This window comes from Vipera ursinii, assembly GCF_947247035.1.
Source record: "Vipera ursinii genome assembly, chromosome: 10".
Classification (NCBI taxonomy): domain Eukaryota; kingdom Metazoa; phylum Chordata; class Lepidosauria; order Squamata; family Viperidae; genus Vipera; species Vipera ursinii.
The window spans coordinates 7141762-7159222 of NC_139520.1; the positions used below are offsets into that span (position 1 = coordinate 7141762).

The window sequence follows — 17461 nt, forward strand, 5'->3', positions numbered from 1 at the left end:
GTCGAAGGGAATAAATGGGTTCTGTTCGTTCGATGTCGCCCTGTGTTTTTCAAACTTGGCAATTTAAAGACGTGTGGACTGCAACTCCCCAAATTTCCCAGCCGGCACGCTGGGCAAACACACTGCTGTAATCCCATCCCAGGTCTTCTGAACTGGTTTGGAATAATGAAACCAGCCTAACAATCTTCTCCTTTTAGGTGTTTACGCTGGAGTGTTCTTCGCTTTCTCGCTCACTCATGCAAAGAGTAAGTAATAAGGTTTTTTTGTCAATATTTTGCAAACATAGAGTGACATTTCTCAAAGTCACTGTGTCTTCAGCATAGTGTTTCCTCCCGGGTCAGGGGTAGGCAACCTTGGCTCTTTTATGACTCGTGGACTTCAACTCCCCTAATTCCTGAGCCAGGCATGCTGGCTCAGGAATACTGGGAGTTGAAGTCCATGAGTCATTAAAAGAGCCAAGGTGGCCCACCCCTGTCCTGGGTGAACTCCCATTGACTCATTTTCCCACCATGGCTTGGTCACGAAACATTAACAGCCTACACTTACCTTACGTGCTGGACTTAAGGTCTTGCTGTTCTTACTACTCCGATCCAAAAACAGTCAACACAGGGAGTCCTTGACTTTTGATCTCGGCTGAGACCGGAATTTCCATGGCCAGGCAAAGCTGTTCTTATTTATTTATTTATTTATTTGTTTGTTTGTTTTATATACCGCCCTTCTCCCGGAGGACTCAGGGCGGTGTACAGAGCAATAAAGTAAGAATACAATAAAGCAATAAAGTGAGAAAATTGTAAAACCCAAATCCATCAGGCCAGGCCGGCTTGTTGGAATAGATAAGTTTTTAGTTCACGCCGGAAGGAGCGAAGGTCGGGGGCCATCTGGATTTCAGCTGGTAAGCGGTTCCAAAGGAACCAGTGAGTTACACCTGGTTTTACTGCCTTTTTGGACATAATTGTTAAGCAAATCTCTACAGCAGCTAAATGGATCGCACTGTTGCGAATCTGCCTTCCCTTGTTGACTTTGCCTGTCAGAAGCCAGTTAGGGAGGTCACAAAGGGTGACCACTTGACCCCCAGGACATCGCAGTGCTCCTGGATTTTCATCATGTGATTTTAGTGCTATGGCGGCTGTACATTTGCGAACCGATTGTGAGTTGCTTTTCCGGTGCCTTCATAACTTCAAATGTGTATGGAGATAGATTCTCAGCCCCTCCAGGTCATTGTTGTCCCGAAGGTGCTTTTTCAGGAGGCAACTGGACTTCCTTGTTTTTCTTTGAAGACATTTCGCTTCTCTCTCTTTTTTTTTATTAAAGAGTTTTACAAAATTTTACAATATATCCCCAAATCCCTCCCACCCCAACCCCCTCACTTCCCCCCCCCCCCACTTCCCAGAGCTAAATACAGGATTATAGTTACAACAATCATATTCTAAATAAAAATTTACACAATATACAATCAACCAAATTCGTACTGCGCTTTAACTCTCTCTTAGCATAACTACTAACAATAACAATATCCCACTAAATTCTACTCATAAGCTAAATGGAACTTTTTGGTCCCATATTTGTTTTCAATATAATTTATCCATCTCCTCCAAACTGAAATATATCTCTCCTGTGAGTGATCCTTTAAATAAGCAGAAATCTTGGACATTTCTGCAAGATTAGAAACTTTAAACACCCATTCTTCTACCGTGGGCAGATTGTCCTTCTTCCAATATTGTCCCACCAGTAACCGTGCTGCCGTTATCATATTCAACATCAGATTAGTCTCTTTGACATCACAATTTACAACAATACCCAGTAAGAACAATTGCGGGGAAAACTTTATAAGACATTTTGCTTCTCATCCAAGAAGCTTCTTCAGCTCTGACTGGATGGTGGAGAAGGGAAGGATTTAAAGTCCACATTTTGGACAGAGAGGACCACTGATTTGAAAGAGGGGTCAAAGAAGCCATCTGTTTCAAAATTGAACAGCCCTCAATCAACAGAGGGGGAGGGATACGACATCCTCTATTTCCAGTCTACAACGCAGTCCTTTCAGCAGGACACCCATTTGCACCACTCAGGTGACCCTGAAAACACAGATAAACAACACAAGTGGTCTCAACGACTCTCTAAAAGAAGGCAAATGACCAGCTGTCCGCAAGGAGTAAAAATCTTTCCATTCCCCACCATCCAGTCAGAGCTGAAGAAGCTTCTTGGATGAGAAGCGAAACGTCTTCAGAGGGAAAAAAAAGAAGAAATTCCAGTTGCTTCATGAAAAGGCCCCTTTGCGGTAACTTCAAATGGTTGCTAAAGAAATGGCTGTATGAGTCGAGGACTACCTGTGAAATTCTCAGAATAAAATCACCTGGCCTCACCAAAGAGCCTTGGTGGAGCAGTGGGCTAATGCCTCCTTAAGTAACACCAGCTGCCTGCAATCAGTGCAGGTTCGCATCCCACCAGGCTCAAGGTTGACTCAGCCTTCCATCCTTCCGAGGTAGGTAAAATGAGGACCCAGATTGTTGGGGGCAATAAGCTGACTTTGTAATAATGCCACTTGGGGGGGGGGTGAAAGCCCTAATAAGCAGGCATGTACATAGAATGAAGGCTATTGCTAAGCACATTGATTTGTGCTTTAAATTGTAAGCTGCCCTGAGTCTTCGGAGAAGGGCGGGATATAAATGGGATTAAAAAAAAATGGCAACAATTTTCATTGGAAATTGCATTCCAGGCAACAGAGTCTCCCACTTCCCTGGGAATCATTGTTGCTCCTGCTTATTTGCAAGAGCGAAGGATGTTTAATTCGCCTATTTTGTCCTTACACTTTATGCACACATCAAAAGTTTATTTCTATTTTACAGTAGATCTATATTGTCACAGCAGACACAGTCTTATTGCGCTGAGGTAACCCAGGAGTAAATACAGTAAACAGTGGTCTGTATTAAATGGTGGTTTATCACACACTATCTATAAATACACACTAGAAACAAAATACATACACGTGGTCAGTCAGCAAACTCCAGTACACAGCAATTACGGCAGGAAATGGACAAGAGAGAGAGAGAGAACTGCAGCAAGGCCTTCCCTTTTATACTTGGGCTCTTAAAGGGATACAGTCCCTTGCTGAGTCATTCCAAACACTGCATCCATCTCACACATTATACAAGCTGGTTAGCTTCTAATCTAAATCATTACCTTGACGTGTACGTTTTATAAAAAAAAACACCAACAGCATCTGAGAGTGAGATGGGCAGGATCAAAATTTGATAAACGTCAATAGCAGTGGGGATGCTTTTCTTTTCCTGACCCAACCATTTTTTTTTTTTTAAAAAAGAAAAAATATTCACAGGAGCATTAACAGTTTTTCTTTCTCGTTTCTTCTCCTTCCCGTAAAGATTTTTACGGCCAACCGTTTGGAAGATAAAATTACAATTCTAGGAAAGCACCCCGAATTGTTAATCCCCTCCGATTTTGAAGGCAGAAAGGTAAGACCTCTGAGCAGTTCTGTTGGGGAATGGAGGTGCTGCTGACGTGCTTTCTCTCCACCTAAAGCAGGGGTCTTCAAACTTGGCCCTTTGATGACTGGTGGACTTCAACTCCCAGAATTCCTCAGCCAGGCACGTCTGGCTGAGGAATTCTGGGAGTTGAAGTCCACCAGTCATCAAAGGGCCAAGTTTGAAGACCCCTGGTGTTGATGATGAAAATTGAGTTTCTCTGCATCTTTCTGAGCACACAGGGCTGGCTCAGTTATTCATGTCCTTTCGTTTCCCTTTCCCTTAAAAGATCTCCCTCTTAATCGGCGAGCCTTTCTTCTCCACGAGCCTGCTGCCGTGGCATAATTTATATTTCTGGTTCGCTCGGACGGCTTTGGAAAGCCATCTTTCAAGTGATGTGACTATCCTTCCCCAGTCAGCTTCTCTCCACCTGATGACTGTGGAATTCAAGGTAAGGATGAGTTGGGGTTGTTGTTGTTTTTTTGTTTGTTTCCAGTCATAAATACGTTTGAGTTTCACACTTCTTTTCTCTGAGGAATGCATTATATAAGTCCAGCTGAACATTTGGCTGAGCTCCTTGCTTATCCTGTACGGTTGGTCAAATTAATATCTATGAGCATTCTCTCTCTCTCTCCCTCTCTCTCTCTCCCCCCCTCTCTCTCTCTCTTTCTCTCTCTCTCTCTTTCTCTCTCTCTCTCCCCCCTCTCTCTCTCTTTCTCTCTCTCTCTCTCTCTCTTTCTCCCTCTCTTTCTCTCTCTCTCTCTCTTTGTCTCTCTCTCTCTCTCTCTTTGTCTCTGTCTGTCTTTCTGTGTTTCTCTGTCTTTATGTTTCTCTGTGTCTCTGTCTCTCTTTCTGTCTCTTTGTCTCTGTTTCTCTCTCTGAAGTTACAGGTAGTTCTTGACTTATGACTACAATTGACTCCAACTTTTCTGTGGCTAAGGAGGGCTGAATGATAAAAAATTTTTTGAAACTCCTCCCTTAACAGTTGAGTCATCCCTTCCCCAATAATGCAGGCCAGATCTGCATTATTTCATACACCACTTTTGTATTTTGTCTAATGGGTGTTCTCTCTCTCTCTCTCCCTCCCTCCCTCCCTCTCTTTCTTTCTCTCCCTCTCTCTCCCTTTCTTTTTCTTCCTTCCTTCCTTCCTTCCTTCCTTCCTTCCTTCCTTCCTTCCTTCCTTCCTTCCTTCCTTCCTTCTCTTTCTTTCTTTCTTTCTTTCTTTCTTTCTTTCTTTCTTTCTTTCTTTCTTCCTTCTCTCTCTCTCTCTTTCCTTCCTTCCTTCCTTCCTTCCTTCCTTCCTTCCTTCCTTCCTTCCTTCCTTCCTTCCGTCTCCAGCTTACCAGAAGTTTCCACTTTTCATTTCAACAGTCTTTTTCACTCTATTTGCACGCACCGTGTAATTGTAGAGATCTTTGAGTGTATTTATGCAAACCTGTTCTTCTCCTCAGCTGTATAACTAACCACACTATGGCCAAGAACTTCTGCCAAATATAAAGTTTCTAGTACATGATGTGACCCTTCTAACACTGTGAGCCAATTCCTGTATTTTACTAGAATTTACACTGCTGAGAAAGGCTACTTGTTTCTTCCTCCACTAGGATTTGTGGCGAATCCGAAGCCCGTGTGGTACCTGTGAAAGTTTTGATATGCGCCTTATGGATGACATGATAAAGGTGAGTTGTCACCTGGAGAAAAGTCCAATGAATCATCATGTGGTGAGATTAGTCTTTCACATGGTAGTACCTACAATGTGCATGAAGCATTGAGTACATGTTTTTTTTAAATAAAATCCACGATACAAAACTTTTAGGAAGAATTTCAATTGTAATAATGAAATCTAATATAAACTTTAAAAAGAGAAGAGATTAAAAAGTGCAAGGAAAAAGGAAAAAAAATTAGAAAAATAAGAAATCATTATAGAAAGAGAAATGTGTCAAATGACTTCCAATCTCCATCCTAACAAGCATAAACAAGTATAGTAGCTCCTCATCTCCAGCAGTGCGTCCATAAATCTTGCAAAAAAAAAAAAGTCATCCGATAAACCAACTTAATATGATTTCCTTTCACTTTTTAACCATTTTAATCTTTTAGTTCATTCAAGGATTGTCATCGAATTTGATTTATCTTCGTCTCTTCTTGGTCCCATTCTCTTCTTTAGGCCTTTAACGAGCCTATTTTAAAAAAATCCAGCAAGAAAGAATTATTTGGGTGCTTTCATGGTTTGTCGTTTGTATTTCCCATTTTCTCTGGCATATCCAGTGAGACATTTTTCTCCCAAGTCAATCCTAAACCACTTCTATCTTGTCAGATAAAAGTTTTTCCACATCTGTCATTTCTTCAGTACTGACCGCTGAAAGTTACAGCAGCACAAATTTGGATGCTTGGCAACTGATTCATATTTATGATAGTTTCAGGGTCCTGTGATCCCCCCCCCCAAAGAGTCAAGGGGGTCAAGCCAGATTCACTTAACAAACGTGCAATTCCCTTAACAATTATGGCAAGAGAGGTCATAAAATGGGGCAAAATTCACTTAACAAATGTCTCGCTTAGCAACAGAAATTTTGAGCCCAACTGTGGACATGTCAATGCCCCTGCAACATCTTTTGGGCATAATCTATCCATAGAAGCAGGTGATGCATAGATTATGCCCAAAAGATGTTGCATGCGCATTGACTTAACGCCGCAGCTGAGCTGAACGTTTCCGTGGCTAAGCGAGACATTTGTTAAGTGCATTTTGCCCTGTTTTTACAACCTTTCTTGCCACAGTTGTTAAGTGAATCACTGCGGTTGTTAAGTTAGGAACAAGATTACCTGAATCTGGCTTCCCCGTTGTGACTGATCCTGTTCGTAGGGTGGCTATTAATTGAAAGAGAAAATTCATACTGAGGACTTGGGTGATGTGGGCTTAAGAGGTTGGACTAACATAGAAATACCAGGTTTGGGAAGGTCTCTGTCAAGGTAATGATTAATAATGGTAACAACAATAATAAAATAAGTTGGAAGGGACCTTGGAGGTCATCTAGTCCAACCCCCTTCTCAGGCAGGAAACCCTATACCATTTCAGACAAATGGCTGTCCAGCAGTTTATGACATAATACCAATATACAGCGCTGGAGCATTCACAGCTTCCGGAGGCAGGTTGTTCCACTGGTTAATTGTTCCAATTGTCAGGAAATTTCTCCTTAGTTCTAGGTTGCTTCTCTCCTTGATTAGTTTCCATCCATCGCTTCTTGTCCTGCCTTCAGGTGCTTTGGAGAATAGCTTGACTCCTTCTTCTTTGGGGCAGCCCCTGAGATATTGGAACACTGCTGTCATGTCACCCTTCGTCCTTCTCATCATTAGAGTAGACATACCCAGCTCCAGCAAACGTTCCTTATATGTTTTAGAAGCTAACCAGCTTGTGTAATGTATGATGTAATGTTGGGAATGACTTAGCAGGGTCTATATCCCTTTAAGAGCCTTTGTATAAAAGGATGGCTCTGCTGCTGTGTTCTCTCTCTTCTGTTTCCTGCTGTAACTGCTGTGTGTTGGATCTTGCTGTATTAGCACATGTAGGTATTTTGTTCCTTGTGTATATTGTAGACAGTGTAAGATAAACCACCATTTAATATAGACCACTGTTTACTGTATTTACTCCTGGGTTGTCTCACGCAATAAGACTGTGCATGCTCTGACAGTAGAGCACCTTGCCTTGGCTGTTGGTCAGCTGTTGCAAAAAAGACTCACCAGTATCCAAGTATCTGTATATACAGATATTCCTCAACTTATGGCCATAATTGTGACTAGGATTGCTAAGTAAAGCAGTTGTGAAATGAGTTGTGCCCAGTCTTACGACTTTTTGGGCACAGGTTGTTAACGTGAATCACTGCAGATATTTGGTGAACCAGGCCATCCTATTCACACAACTTTCAAACTACAGGGCCAACTGGGAGCAAAGTTGAATAATCCCAACACATCAGGAGGGGGAGATGGCTTAGTTGGTTTATATGTTCATATCTTGTGAGATGTCAGATGATATTACTTAGTATGGTAATGAAATGTCCGTAAGAAATCCGTCAGTGACAGAGAATACCAAGGACCCCATCAGTATCAGATCTGGCTTTGGCCTATAGTTAAACACACACACAAAAATCTAATAATGTCTAGTCTAATAAATTATTAGTCTAAAAAGTCTACTAATAAGAACAGCGACACTTCTGTGCCTTTAAAAATAGTACTAACCTATTTAAAAAATGTTATGAAACTTTTCAGTGGGGCAATTGTATAACGATCCCGAGCAGAATCTTTTGCCACAGCCAAAATTAAGCTGAGAAACGAAGGTTCAGCGATTGTTACTTAAAATACCGTGCACTCCCACAAAGACCTTTGTGCCACCTCCTTTTTGTGATAATAAGGGGTTTGTAAGTTCTCAGCCCTCATTGTTGGAGAGCATAGGGCCCAATTAACTTAATTGCAAAAATGTGTAGTTATTGGAAAGTACTACTTAGAAATGTCTGGGATGATGGGTTTAATGAGTCACATTAGCAGCTGGGAGCCTGTAGCAAAATCTGCTGTGAAAAGGGCACAAACATGGAGCCCCCCCCTGCCCCACCCCAATCAATTAATTAAGACAAATTCTTTCTGTGTTCTGGTGAATCCCTCTGTGCATATGCCACGAGTTCACTGGGTTGCACTTTAGGTCAAAAGTGGGTTGTACGAAACAAACCACATGAGTCCCAGAGTTCTGATGCAGCCGTGATATTTTTGTCCTCCTGGCTTTAAAGGAAGACCAGGTAGTTCGACTGCCAATCATTAGGAAACAACCGTAGTAAAAAGACGAGTCTCATTTGAATTAAGGTCAAATGCCCCTGACTTCATGAGCGTCCCAGTGCACTTTTCTTGGCAATAGTGAAAAACGTCTTTGCCATATCCATTTTCTGGCATGTTGTTTGACTTTCCTGTGTAGCCTAGAGCTGTGGGATCTCTTAGTGGTCTCCTATCCATGTAGTAACCAGTAAAAACTGCTTAGCTTTTTTACACCAATCCAGGAAGAGACTCTAGTACTGGGTTCCTCAACCCAGCGTGGCTGGGGTTGGGGGATTCTGGGAGTTGAAATCCACGGGTCTTGAAGTTGCCACAGTTAAGAAATCCTGATCCTGGATCAGGGCTGATGCAGGAGAGATGGAAACTTAACTTATAAGTCACTGGATAACACTGTGGTCTTAAATAAAGACAAGTAGAGAGGACTCTTTATGCTTTTGAATAGAGCTGATATTTTGCAGATATTTTTATAGGTTGGGAAGGACCATTTTTAATTGCTAGGCCTACCTTTTAAGTAGTATGTATCTGTTGTTTTATGTGCTGTCATCTCAAAATGGTTGCAAACTAGCCAAATCTTCAACAGTGGTGGTGCAGGTCATCTGAAGTCTCATATTGTCCAAACTGGATCTAAAAGTATCTGGAATGGTTCCCTTAGTGCAGGGGTGTTCAAACTCGGCCCTTTTATGACTTTTGTGGACTTCAACTCCCAGAGTTCTTCAGCCAGTGTGTCTGGCTGAGGAATTCTGGGAGTTGAAGTCCACAAGTCAAAAAAGGGCCAACTTTGAAGACCCCCCTAACCTTAGTGGCTCCTTAAGAGCGAATTGGGATTTACAGTAACCAATCCATAAATTTAGAATCTGAACCCAAAAAAAATTGCTCCTGCATTAAAACTAGTTTCCTTACTCTTCCTGTTTTATGAAAAAAGTCTCACAGTCTTGCATTGTTAATTGTTCATATTAGAAACCACTTAGTTGTCTACTCCTTCAATACTTTGGAATTTCGGAGAAGTGCTTCTTCCTAAACTCTGCAGCGCTGACCCAATTTTTCTTGACGCGTCCTTTAGAACTCCTTAGACTTCCGAGAATCGAGGGAAGCCGAACCCCATCCACTCTGGGAATACCCATGCAGATCCACCTCTGATCCCCTGACAGTTCTGACGTTTGACTTCCAGCAAGCTGTACCAGAACATCCTCTTGTGAAAGAAGGCATCATAAACCTGTCACGGTCAGTATTCTAGGGGGGGGGGAACTAAACTGCAATATTGAACGTTTTACAGGACGCTCCAAAACACTGTTTCCAAGGCGGGATGACTTCCACTGACGTGGACTTCAACTCCTAGAGTTTCTCACTCAGGGTGGCCTTTGCTGAGAATTCTGGGAGTTGAAGTTAAGCCAGCTGGGACATTCACAGGTTGGGAAACCGTATTCCAAGCTATAGCTTTGTCTTTTATTAGCAGTTCGTCGCTTGCATCTGCCATTGAGTATAGTAACCTTGAACATAACATAGAATAACTGACCTGGGAGATCTTCTAGTCCACCCCACTGCTCAACCGTATACTATTCCAGACCAATGGTTGCCCATTCTGTTCTTAAAAACCTCCACTGATGGAGCACCCACCGCCTCTGGAGGCAAGCTTTTCCGCTGGTTAATTGTTCTCGCTGTCAGGAAGTTTCTCCTTAATTCTGGGTTGGGTCTCTAATAATCTTCCACCCGATACTTCTCGTCCTGCCCTCAGGTGCTTTGGAGAATAAATAGCTTGACACCCCCCCCTCTTCTCTGCGACAGCCCCTCAAATCCTGGAAGACAGCTATCATGTCACCCCTAATCCTTCACTTCAATGGGCTCTAGACATACCTAGTTCCTTTGACCATTCATTGTACAGTATAGCCTCCAGTGCATCAAGTCTTGATTGAGATGGGATTCTTTTAAGGTTGAGGGCTACTAGGGTTTTTTTGTAGTGATACCAAATATGAAGCGATATTGATAAAATAACACGCTAACTGTAAGAAAACAACAACAAATAATCAGCATCTGTCCCGTTTGGTCCTCTCGGAGCGATTTGGAATGAAAACCTGCCTTGGGACTAACCAGGTTAGAAGATGCTAGGAAAGGGTAGGCAAGGATAACTAGCTTGTCGTCTCAATGACTTTTGATATCATCAATCCAAGGATTCTCGTGGGATGTTTCAGACTTTCCCAGCACACCTCAGAGAACTGCCTTGTTTGGGGCAGCATAACCTAAATATGGTTTCCTTCCATGCTTAGTAAAACTTCATCAGAGGCCCCGCTAGATGTCCTCGCTGAACCTCGAGTAAAGGACATGTGAGGGAGACCATTTCAGTGGCAGCAATCTGGTCCTCGAATAATCTTCAAAGGGTGTGTGTGTGTGTGTCGTAGTTCCTCCTTCCTTCTGCTAGGTACTTTAGTTTTAATATGCTTAGGGTGTCTTAACAATATCTTTAAAAAGATTGCACCCTTTCCTTGCTTGCTCTTGGTCTCAAACCAGATTTTTGTGTACATTTGAGCTACAAGTAATCCTCAACAACAGCTCATTTAGTGACTGAAGTTAACAACAGCGCTGGGGAAAAAGTGACTTATGACCCTTGGTCACACTTAATGCCCGTCGCAGCATCCCCAGGCTCACGTGACTCAAATTCAGGCACTTGGCAACCGACTCGTATTTATGACGGTTGTGCAGTGTCCCAGGGTCATGTGATCCCCTTTTTGCGACCTCCTGACAGGCAAAGTCAATGGGGAAGCCAGATTCACTTAACAACCAGGTTACTAACTTAACAACTGCAGTGGTTCACTTAACAACCGTGGTAAGAAAGGTCGTAACGATTCTCTCACTTAATAACAGAAATTTGGGGCTCAGTTGTGGTTGTAAATTGAAAAACTGCCTTGAATCATCTCATTCTGTATCCTGCTAAGTATCTACTAGACAGAGGACACAGTGTTTGGGCACTGAAATAAAAGAGACTTTGAACCTTTAAAGGAACTCTTCCTTTTAAAAAATAGGCTAGTTTTGCAGTGTCATAGCCTAATTAAAACAATCTCTCACCTACGAAGTAACATATTGTTCTGAATGAATAATGTATAAATTATCTGGTACCATATGAATGATTTGATTTATAATGAGGTTTATTTCTCCTTTCCAAACACAGCCATCTGTTGCCTGGCTGAACATTTCTTTCTGAACATATACAGAGTCTGTGGGGTTATCGTTGCGCCCAATTATGGTGTCATTGCCGTGCCAGCAGTAAAATGTTGGAATGTGCCGTAAAAATCAATGTTTGTCTGCGGAGCGATCCTTATTTAAACATCAAATGTAAATTTTTGAGGAAAATATCCTGTAGTTCACCGTGGCAAAAATTTGGGCGTCTGAGATTCCTTTTTGAGACTCTTTTTTCTTAAAATCAAATGAAGAAATTCCCTTTTGGTGAATCAAAACCACTTTATCTGGAAATAACCGAGCATTTAATGCAAAGTAGAAGGGGTGCAGTTGTCTGTGGAGATTCTCAGTCATCCAGGTCATGGTTGTCCCAAAGGTGCATTTTTCCAAAAGGCAAGTGGACCTCCTTGGTTTAGTTTTTTTTTCTTTGAAAGAGTTTTGCTTCTCATCCAAGAAGAGAACTGAAGAAGCTTATTGGTTGAGAAGCAAAAATGTTTTCAAAGGAAAAACCTTGGTGGAGCAGTGGGCTAATGCCTCCTTAAGTAACACCAGCTGCCTGCCATTAGTGCAGGTTCGAGTCCCACCAGGCTCAAGGTTGACTCAGCCTTCCATCCTTCCCAGGTAGGTAAAATGAGAACCCAGATTGTTGGGGGCAATTAAGCTGACTATGTAATAATGCCGCTTGGGGGGGGATGTGAAAGCCCTAATAAGCAGGCATATGCATAGAATGAAGGCTATTGCTAAGCTTGTAAGCCGCCCTGAGTCTTCGGAGAAGGACGGGATATAAATGGGATTAAAATTTAAAAAAAAAAAACCAAGAAAGAAAGTCCATTGCCTTTTTTTTGGAAGAGCACCTTTTTTCAAGAGGCAGCTGGAGTTTCTTTGTTTTTCCTTGAAGACATTTTGCTCCTCATCCAAGAAGCTTCTTTAGTTCTGACTCAATGAACTGTTCAGTCAAAACTGAAGAAGCTTCTTGGATGAGAAGTGAAACGTCTTCAAGGAAATTCAAAGTCCAGTTGTCTCTTGGGGGGGGGAGGGGGAACACCTTTGGGAAAGTGCCCAGCAGGGTTTGGATTTCTTTCCCAAAACCAAAAGGAAGAAGGAGGAACTACCACTTCCTTTTGAACATTATTCTAGTCCTCATCTTTTGGGAGGGAATGTGCCAAGTAGCAAACTTATAATTTGAACATTGCCAGTGCAAAGATCCTGGTTTCCCCCCCCCTTGGATCTCATCCTCAGATTCCTTGACTCCTAGCCTGCTGAAATGCCTTATTCCTAGTTATTTTGCATCCTAATAGTGATCCTTAAACTTTTCAGGCCCTGGATGGTGTCCATGCTTTTTTTTAAAAAAAAAATAAATCATCACATTGTAGTACGATTGTAATATCTTTCAGGCCTTTAGACACTATTTTAGGATGCAGGGGGGCCCTGCTACAGACAAGTATCACTTTGCTAAGTCTGGGAATTTGATAGTTTTTGCTCCTGAAGAGTCTATAATGTAAAATGTGTGTCTCTGTGTGTGTGTGTGTGTGTATTTGTTTTCGTAGATTTTCACGGGTATAGGTATGTAGGTCTTGGCGTATTCGGGTCTTTTCCCGTGTAGGATTGAGGGTATCTTGGCGACGTTTCGACGAGATCCCACTCGTCATATTCAGGCTGGTGTCTTCGGTTTCACACAAGCACGAAGCCGAAGACACCAGCCTGAAGATGACGAGTGGGACCTCATCGAAACGTCGTCAAGACACCCTCAATCCTACACGGGAAAAGACCCGAATACGCCAAGACCTACATATATATATATATATATTTATTTATTAATGGGATTTATATCCCGCCCTATCTCCCGAAGGACTCAGGGCGGCTAACAACAAAACATATAATAAGTACAGAAATTAAGATAAAAATAAAATTAAAATCATCTGTGCAATAAATTAAAATTAAAAACTAAAAATAAATTAAAAATTGTAAATATAATTAATTAAAATGCCTGTCAGTCCAGGTCAGCCTGTATATATGTATGTATGTATGTATGTATGTATGTATGTATGTACATATGTATATGTATGTATATATATGTATATTTAAAGTATAAAATCTTCGAAGACCAGGATGGATACACACACGCACACACACACATACACACACACACACACACACACAGAAGATGTCTTGAAAACGCTGTGTTCCGAGAACTGGTAGAAAACCTGCTTTTAATCAAGGAGAGCATGGACTTGCAATCAATCTTCTTGGTAACATCTCCTGAAGGCATTGTGAGTTCAAATTTTGATGGAATACAGTAGTTTGATTTCTATCCCTCTCTCTCTCTCTCTCTCTCTCTCTCTTCTAATATGCATTCTGAAAACATCAAAGGAACACAATGAAACCTCTGGTACCTTTGCTATTTTTAAGAAAAGTAACAAAGAAGAAAAAAAATTATTAGTTTCTGTGGCTGACTAATAGATTATTTTCTGTTCTTTGGTCCTGAACTGTTATCTTCCAGCAATACTGGAAGACAGCTCTTCCCAAGGCTATTATGTAGATCTGAATGTCCTGACGTGTTAACCAGAAAGAGCATTGTTTTGAGAACTATATTACTATCCATCCTAGGGAACAGAACTTTCCAACGTTAATTATCTGTATAACCTTGTTCCTTTCCATGCTGTTTTTGCAACCTGATTATTTTAAATTCTTTTTTTCCCCTTTATCAAGATTTCTCTGGAACTTTTTCTTCAACTCTGAAAACGACATTTTGTTTTTCTACAGTGCTAGATCTTAAGACTTGGTATTTAACGTACTGGGAAGGTAAACCAAAAGTCATTTTAAAGGGTTATTTCAGCATGTGCTTACCTTTGAAGCAGACTCTTTCCTGCCCTTTTACGTAGACTTCTGATAAAGGAAAATACTGTTCGTATTTCAAAAGGAGTTTTGCACACTACATAATGCATGTGTTGTTCTATCGGTATTCTTCAGGGTTTGCAGGAAATCTATATTTAAGGATATATATATATATTGCAGGTGTGCAAAGAGTCACGGAGCTGTTCTGTGGATGGAATACCATCTGGCACCTAACATTTCCATTAGCACAGGACTTGTGCAGGATTCAAATGAAAAGGTTGGTTATGTTCTGTTTCAGCTCTGCTGCACAAGGAGTTGGCGAGGTGGGACAGCCGTCGTATTGAATTGCACTGTAGGCAAAAAAAAAAAAAGACCCATCAATTCTACTCCGTTCCAGTGCCTAATTTTGAGCATATTTGGAAGGAATTCAGTTGTAAGCGGTTGCTGAAAATAACGCAGGAGAAAGATTTAATAATGAATGGTGGTGAATCTGCCGTTCCAATTAAGTGGAATGCATGCGATGGGAAGGTCCTACGGAGCGTATTGCGCAGTGTGGTTAGGGTGGGCAGGCTCGCCAAGAACCTACAACAGAGATTTAGCTGCAAACTACAAGAGGATTTACTACAGTTGTAGATTGGAGTTGATTGAACGTAAAGTTGAAGGTGCTCACTTAGATTGACTTGCTTGGAGGCCTCACAAGCAGTTTAGGGGTTTAAAGTGAACCATCATACTATGCATATAACACGGTAAGTTGCCTTAGAATCATGGCATTTAAAATATAATGCGAAAAAAGGAGAAAGCAAAAAATTCTTAACACTATAGTAGACAAAAAATAACAACACGAGGAGACTTTTTAATTACAAACACAATTGAAGCTGGGATTTTGGTTGGAAGTCGTTGCAGTCCCAAGTCAATCGGCCACATCTTCAACCGACAACTATTCGTTCAGTGATCTTTCATGATAGCACTGAACAAACTTGACTTATGACTGCTCCTCAACGTTTGTGGCCAATGCAGCATCCCCCCGCAGTCACATGATCAAAATACGGGCACTTGGCAACTGGGCATGTAGTTACAACAATTGCAGCATCTCGGGGCCTGCCGTTTACTCCTCTTCCCAGCTGGCTTCCAACAAGCCAAATCCCTGCTAGAGGTAGAGAAATGGCAACATTTGTGCATACCCTGTTTTCTCAAAAGTAAGATCCCGGAAATAAGCCCTAGCTGAATTTTTTGCGGGTGGGCCTAACATAAGCCCTACTTTTGGAGTGAGGCACAAACCTAGAAAATCAAGTGTGTGTGTGCGCTCACGCGTGCGCACTCTCCACACACCCTGCGCCCACTTACCTTGCAGCCAGGCTTCTCGCTGGCCCACTTCTTCTGCAGCATCCCCAGGCTTGCCTTTCACAGTCACAGGCCTTTCCGGAAGGCCCCTGCAGCCGAGAACCGAGCTATGGATTGAATCCACAGCTCAGTTCTTGGCTGCACAGGCCTTCCAGAAAGGCCTTTGACTGCGAAATGCAGGCTGGATCTCCACTCTTAGCTTCAGAATGAAGCTGCTCTTTTGGCTGCAGAAGAAGTGAGTCAGCTGGGCGGGGCTGTCGATACCGGAGTTGAGTGAAAAAGACACACACACCCTGGAAATAAGACTTGGTGCCTCTTTTGGAGGCCACAAAAATAAATAAATGAGACCTGGTCTTATTTTCTGGGAAACACGGTAAGTTGGGATTCGGTCCCGGGTCCTCAGTTAATAAGCATGTGCTGGCTTGGCTGTTTCATAATTGAGAATGGCATCCTTAGAAGTCTTGTAGATAATCAATGGAGAATCCCACTTTAGAATTTCTAAGGACAGTGCTGTGGATCCAAGGTAAAATGTTCTGAATGGTTAGAGGATCCACTGGGATCGGTCACTGGGACCAGGAGTTTAATATTCTGAGCTTCATATGCTGGAGCCCGTCCTCAGGGAAATTGTCTATACCAGGGCTAAAGCAACCTTGGCTCTTTTATGACTCGTGGACTTCAACTCCCAGAATTCCTGAGCCAGCCATGCTGAGGGAAAAGGGAGAGGTTTCCAAGCTGAGCCACGCCGCTAGCTCAGGAATTCTGGGAGTTGAAGTCCACGAGTCATAAAAGAGCCAAGGTGGCCTACCCCTGGTCTAGACTTTCTGATAAAGAGCCAAGTTCCCTAAGGATGGATTCTAGCACGCGACAGAAAGCTTGGAAGACTAAACCCACTAGTCCTGATGACCAACCCAGATTGGATCCTGCAACCTTATCCTGGGACTCGTGTATTTGCTTTCATTCGTGAATGCTTAGAACTCAAACTGGAAATAACTACTCATCTCTTTGTCCAAGCAAGACATGTTGACCTAGAGAAGGAAAATGGTAGCTATGGATGTTAAAACGCCTTCACTTATTTTCCCATCTGATTGTCCCTGGTTCTTTTCTATGTAGGACTATTGTCAGTGGACTCCTCACTGCAAGCAGGCTGTCTATTTCTTCAGTTCAGCTCTTGAACCAAGTTCTCCTGCCAGTGGTCCCTCAGCGGTTGCATATGCTGTAAGTTTCAATCCAGCGACAGGAGAGGTTAACATGGACTTTAAGCCCTTAATTTAACAGAGCCTCTTGTTGTGATGTCAAAAACATTTATTTCCCTTTTTAGCTTGATCAATAAATACATCCACAGACAGCTGTAATAAGTCTGCATTTTTGAAAGGGTGGGCTCCAGGGGTGTTATTGATCTTAAAAACGGTTGAGTTAGGTGACTCGATCCCCTTCAGAGCTTTGGATTGCAACTTCCCAACTCCCTTGCCCATCAACCATGCCGGTTGGATTAAATCGGCAGTTAAAGGGCAGTGATTTGATTTAAGGCATATGACACGTCGGTCGTATTTGTCTATGGCAGGGGTAGGCAACCTCAGCTCTTCTATGACTCATGGACTTCAACTCTCAGAAGCTGACTCAGGAATTCTGGGAGTTGAAGTCCATGAGTCATAAAAGAGCCGAGGTTGCCTACCCCTGATCTATGGAGATTCTCAATAATCCGGATCACGATTGTCTCAAAGGTGCTTTTCCAAAGTGGACTTCTTTGGGTTTTTTTTTCTTTTCTTTGACAGAGTTTTGCTTCTCATCCAAGAAGAGAACTGAAGAAGCTTCTTGGATGAGAAGCAAAACGTTTT

The 17461-nt window shown here is 42.2% G+C and overlaps 1 protein-coding gene across 2 annotated transcripts in view; it reads left to right on the forward strand.

Annotated features, from left to right (window-relative positions):
• Positions 1–16971, forward strand: part of PRMT7 (protein arginine methyltransferase 7) — a 36445-nt gene extending 19474 nt beyond the window's left edge. For both annotated transcript variants that reach the window (XM_083370364.1, XM_083370365.1), the window contains exons 12-18: positions 198–245; positions 3378–3467; positions 3766–3927; positions 5078–5152; positions 9343–9503; positions 14466–14562; positions 16737–16971. In XM_083370364.1, coding sequence (XP_083226490.1) covers positions 198–245; positions 3378–3467; positions 3766–3927; positions 5078–5152; positions 9343–9503; positions 14466–14562; positions 16737–16898 — 795 coding nt within the window. In that variant the 3' untranslated portion in view covers positions 16899–16971. The remainder of the gene's footprint in view (positions 1–197; positions 246–3377; positions 3468–3765; positions 3928–5077; positions 5153–9342; positions 9504–14465; positions 14563–16736) is intronic.
• Positions 16972–17461: the final 490 nt, after the last annotated feature.